The 5132-nt window shown below is 36.1% G+C and overlaps 1 protein-coding gene and 1 pseudogene across 1 annotated transcript; both read left to right on the top strand.

Annotated features, from left to right (window-relative positions):
- Nucleotides 1-290: 290 nt before the first annotated feature.
- LOC109953496 (olfactory receptor 142-like) lies at nt 291-1233 on the top strand (annotated as a pseudogene).
- Nucleotides 1234-3819: 2586 nt separating this feature from the next.
- Nucleotides 3820-4767, top strand: LOC109953495 (olfactory receptor 2A12-like). Its single transcript, XM_020588980.1, has one exon. It carries the CDS (start codon nt 3820-3822, stop codon nt 4765-4767), a length of 948 nt encoding a protein of 315 aa, XP_020444636.1.
- The last annotated feature ends 365 nt before the right edge of the window (nt 4768-5132 follow it).

Here is a 5132-nt window from a genome sequence, read left to right as displayed (position 1 = left end):
AAATAAAACGGATCCCAACAGAAGGCTATTTTTTTAAGATTGTTGAAAGAATTAATCAAGAAGAAACTGTATTGGCTAACAGAAGGAGAACAGAGACTAATTCAGGCATGACGTCAGAACTTTAACTCTCTCTCTATCACACACCTGCATTTAAAGAGAGACTGTCTTCTCTAACAACATGACACACACCTGTGTGCAACACTAACAAACAATGATCATTTTAGCTTGCATCATGACTTCTAAATACTGTTTATCAGTGTGACTGCATTCTTTTGGAGAATTATTATAAAATGAGCAATACATCTAATATAGTAATATTTTCACTCTCTGGCTTCAATGCAACAGTCAACTACAGAGTCACACTTTTCTCTCTCAGTTTATTAACTTACTTTGTCATTCTGGTCATAAACGTGTCTCTTAACTATTATCCTGGATAAGAACCTCCATGAACCTATGTACATCTGTTTGTGTAACCTGTTTATTAATGAACTTTATGGAACTGCAGGTTTTTTCCCAAAATTTGCTTTTGATCTTCTGTCTGATGTTCATGTAATATCATATGTTGGATGCTTCTTGCAAATCCACATTATTTACTCCTATGCATTGGTTGACTACTCTGTTTTAGCTCTGATGGCTTATGACAGGTATGTGGCCATATGTCGACCACTGGAGTATCACTCTGTAATGTCAGTGAGAAGGACTGCTATGTTAGTTGCTTTGTCCTGGCTTGTACCTTTGTGCTGTGAGCTTATGGTTGTATCTCTGACATCGCCACTGAAATTATGTGGATCACACATAGAGAAAATCTACTGTGAGAACTGGACAGTTGTTAAACTTGCTTGTAGCTCAACAACAGCTAACAACATTCTTGGATTGTTTGTTATTTCCTTCTATACAGCTGTTGGTCTCTTCATTTTAGGTTCATATGTGCGGTTGATAAAATCAGCTTTAAAATCCAGAGAGGGCAGGAGAAAGTTTACACAGACATGTGTGCCACATTTATTGTGTTTGTTTAATGTTTCAGTTGCTGTGCTTTTTGATGTCATGTACTCGAGGTATGGATCAGCATCTGTGCCACAGAGTGTGAAGAACTTCATGGCCATACAGTTTCTCCTAATCCCACCTATACTCAACCCTATTATTTATGGGCTGATTCTGACTAAGATTCGAGATAGAATGAAATCCTTGTGGATGATGGTAGGTGAAAGGTTTAAATTGGGACTGAAGGTTTAATTTATGTAACCACTGCAAAATCTTTCCATTTGGTTGTTTTGTTATTATGATTCTCCTGTTGTACCTCATCTGTCTCTCTTAGACTTCCATTTTATTTTATTTCACTCTTCATGAATTCATTATGATAGTGTTGAATTTCCCTGTTTTGGTTACGGCTATGTCTGTATATGTAACTGCCTGGTGAAATCAGTAACATCCAAATAGGAGGCTAAAGAGGTTTTTGAGGTGTGATTCTGTTCCCTGCATTTTTTTTAAATTATCTTAATTTATAATTTAATTGACAGTTATCAAAGTATTAATAAGGTACAAATGAATATCAATAAAAAAACAGTGCTCATTATCCTGATTTTTGGTCACTCAGGAGCCTGTTTGCCTGTTGACTGATAGTACAACATCGTTAATGTTGTAAATAAACCATCACTTTATACTCTAATATTGGTGAAACTAAAAATGTTAAGGACTAGTGCACCAAGACATGGCCACAACATTTAAATTTGCAGGAAAACTATTGTTATTACAGTAGGCACAACCCAAAAAGGTTGGAAGAGCAAATACACTGCCAAAGATCGCTGAGAAGTTTCTCAATAATGAATTGGTAGTGCATTTAAAAATATAAAGGTGGAACCAAACAAAAAATGTTGGACTGAAAGAAAATTACAAAAGAAAAAGAAGACAAAACCAGAAAAGCTGATAGAAAGGGAAAAAATAAGGAATGAAGTAAAAAGGAACATACAATTGAAAGGAAAGTGGAAAGAAAGGAAACAAAGCAAGAAATATAAAAGTAAAGAATGAAATAAGGAAAGATTAAAAAGGTAAGGGGGAGGAGAGAGAAGAATGGGAGGAATAAAAGAAGCAAGGGTGAAAGGATGGAAGGAGGAAAGAAAGCAGGCAAGAAGTATGAAAGGAAACTCACAAAGGAAATAAAGAAAATAGACAAAAACATTGACAGGGAGAGCCCAGCCACTGTGGGCTCTGAGGATTTTGTGCAGTACACACCAGTAGAGAAGCTGAAAGATGACAAAAAGTATAAAAGTTAACAAAATGAAAAGTAAGAGCATAAGTCTATCAAACAAAATGCAAGTTTTAAAGTGTAAGCAAAGTTTCTAAATGTTGTAGGTAGCAAACAAAGAAAGAGGCTAAATAATAATGTGGCCAAAAGTTTATGGACGCAAAATAATAAAAGTTAAGGGAGCTGTTCCATCAGCTAAACATTTATGGATTTTTTTTGTTGGTATTTTGTTTCTTTTTTTAGGGCATTTTCTTTTCTTTTTAGGTTCATATATGCAGTTGGCATAATCAGATTTCAAATCAAGACAAAGTGGGAGAAAGTCTGCACATACGTGTGCCACATTTATTGTGTTGGTCTAATGTCACGCTTTTGTGATGTCACGTATAGAAGGTAAGGATCAGCATCTATGCCACAGATTGCAAAAAACCTCATGGCCATACACTCTCTCCTGTTCCTGCCTACACTCAGCACTATTATTTATGGGCTTATCCTGACTAAAATTCAACGTAGAATGATATCTTTGTGCATGATGACTGGACAAGGGCTTAAACTGAGATTCTACTAAAAAGAAGGTTTAGATGTAACCACTCCAAAGTCACTATTTAAAGAAACATAGGGGTGTAATTTGTTGTCACTTTCCCCAAACGCATTAACAATGAGTTAGATTTAATGTAATTAATTTGATTATACTTATCACTCAATTGTTCTCCCTTTATCAAGATCCAGATCAAAGATTTTTATTCTTAATTCACTATATGTGCAGGACATACAGAAAAATCAAAATACTGTTTCTCTCTCACCTAATGTTGAATACCCATACCATTTAAGAAACTAAAATAAAATTAAAGTAAAATTAACAGAATAAATAGAATATGAAAACTGAATTCGAGTAATAAGGATAAATTAAATGGTACAACCTAATAGGCTATGAAGAAACTCAAAGCCATGTGCAAACAGTGACAGTAGTGCAAATAATAACAAGAAGATTGTCAGGTGGTCAGCATCACCAGGGCGTTGGTGATGAGATGCATAATAGCATAAGTATAATTTGATTAACTGACAGAGTATTCAAAAAGGTACAGTATAAATGAACATCAATCAAACCAAAGGCAGAAAAGGGCAGTGCTCAGTGTGTAGGAAATGACTTTGTTCAATCAGGAGCCAGTTTGTCTTTGCTTACTTGCTGTACAATGTGGTTAATATTGTAAATGCAGTAAAGCATACTGTAATCCCTCCATTGTAATCACAGGCCTTAGGCTAAAACTAAATGTGTTGAGTAATAGTACATCATTCATCTTTTTGAGAAAGGTAGATGAAGGAAATGTTCAATAAGACACTGGACTGAGTTCCAGGAGCAGAACAGAAGCTAGTCCTCACATGACGTCAGGGCTTTAACTCTCTATCACACAACTGCATTTAAGGAGGGACTAAGCTCACGACTCAGCTGTGTGCAACACTCAGGGAAATGGACACACACTGACAAACAGTGAACATTTCAACTTTTTCAGACCATTGCATCCTGTCCTCTAAATACTGTTCATCAATCTGAATGTTTTGTTTTAGATGGTTGTTTCAAAATGAGTAATGCATCTAGTATAGTAATATTTTCACTGTCTGGCTTCAATGCAACAGTCAACTACAGAGTCACACTTTTCTCTCTCACTTTATTAAGTTACTGTGTCATTCTGGTCTTAAATGTGTCTCTCATTTTAACCATTATCCTGGATAAGAACCTCCATGAACCTATGTACATCTGTTTGTGTAACCTGTTTATTAATGACCTTTATGGGACTGCAGGTTTTTATCCTAAATTTGCTTCTGATCTTCTGTCAGATGTTCAAGCAATATCATACGTTGGATGCTTTTTGCAAATTTTTGTCATTTACTCCTATGTATTGGTTGACTCCACAGTTTTAGCTCTAATGGCTTATGACCGATATGTGGCCATATGTCAACCACTGGAGTATCACTCTGTAATGTCAGTGAGAAGGACTGCTGTGTTAGTGGCTTTGTCCTGGCTTGTACCGTTCAGCTCTGTGATTATCGGTGTAACTTTGACATCTAGACTGAAAATATGTGGCTCACACATAGAGAAAATCTACTGTGAGAACTGGGCAGTTGTTAAACTTGCTTGTAGTTCAACCAAAGCTAATGACATTTATGGATTGTTTCTTACTTGCATCTTTATAGTTGTGGGCCTCTCCATTCCAGCTTCATATGTGCAGTTGGTAAAATCAGCATTAAAATCCAGAGAGGGCAGGAGAAAGTTTACACAGACATGTGTGCCACATTTATTGTGTTTGCTTAATTTCTCAGTTGCTTTTCTTTTTGACCTCATGTACTCGAGATATGGATCAGCATCTGTGCCACAGAGTGTGAAGAACTTCATGGCCATACAGTTTCTCCTGATCCCACCTATATTCAACCCTATTATTTATGGGCTGATTCTAACTAAAATTCGAGGTAGAGTGAAATCCTCGTGCATGATGGTAGGTGAAAAGTTTAAATTGGGACTGAAGGCTTGATTTATATATTATTTATGGGCTGATTCTAACTAAAATTCGAGGTAGAGTGAAATCCTCGTGCATGATGGTAGGTGAAAAGTTTAAATTGGGACTGAAGGCTTGATTTATATAACCACTGCAAAATCTCTCCATTTGGTTGTTTTGTTATTGTGATTCTCCTGTTGTACCTCCTCTGTCAGGCTGTTGTAATGTTCACTACATGAAAGACAAATGTCTTTCTTAGAATTCCATTTTATTTGCTTTCACTTTTCCTCCACTCATTAACAGTAATACTGTTGGATTTTACTGTCCTGACTCTGAATATGTCTGTTTGTGTAACTGCCTGGTGAAGTCAGCAACACCTAAATAGGATGCTAAAGGTGAGG

This window comes from Monopterus albus, unplaced genomic scaffold (assembly GCF_001952655.1).
Source record: "Monopterus albus unplaced genomic scaffold, M_albus_1.0 scaffold705.1, whole genome shotgun sequence".
Lineage (NCBI taxonomy): Eukaryota > Metazoa > Chordata > Actinopteri > Synbranchiformes > Synbranchidae > Monopterus > Monopterus albus.
This window is presented reverse-complemented; position numbering and strand designations above follow the sequence as displayed.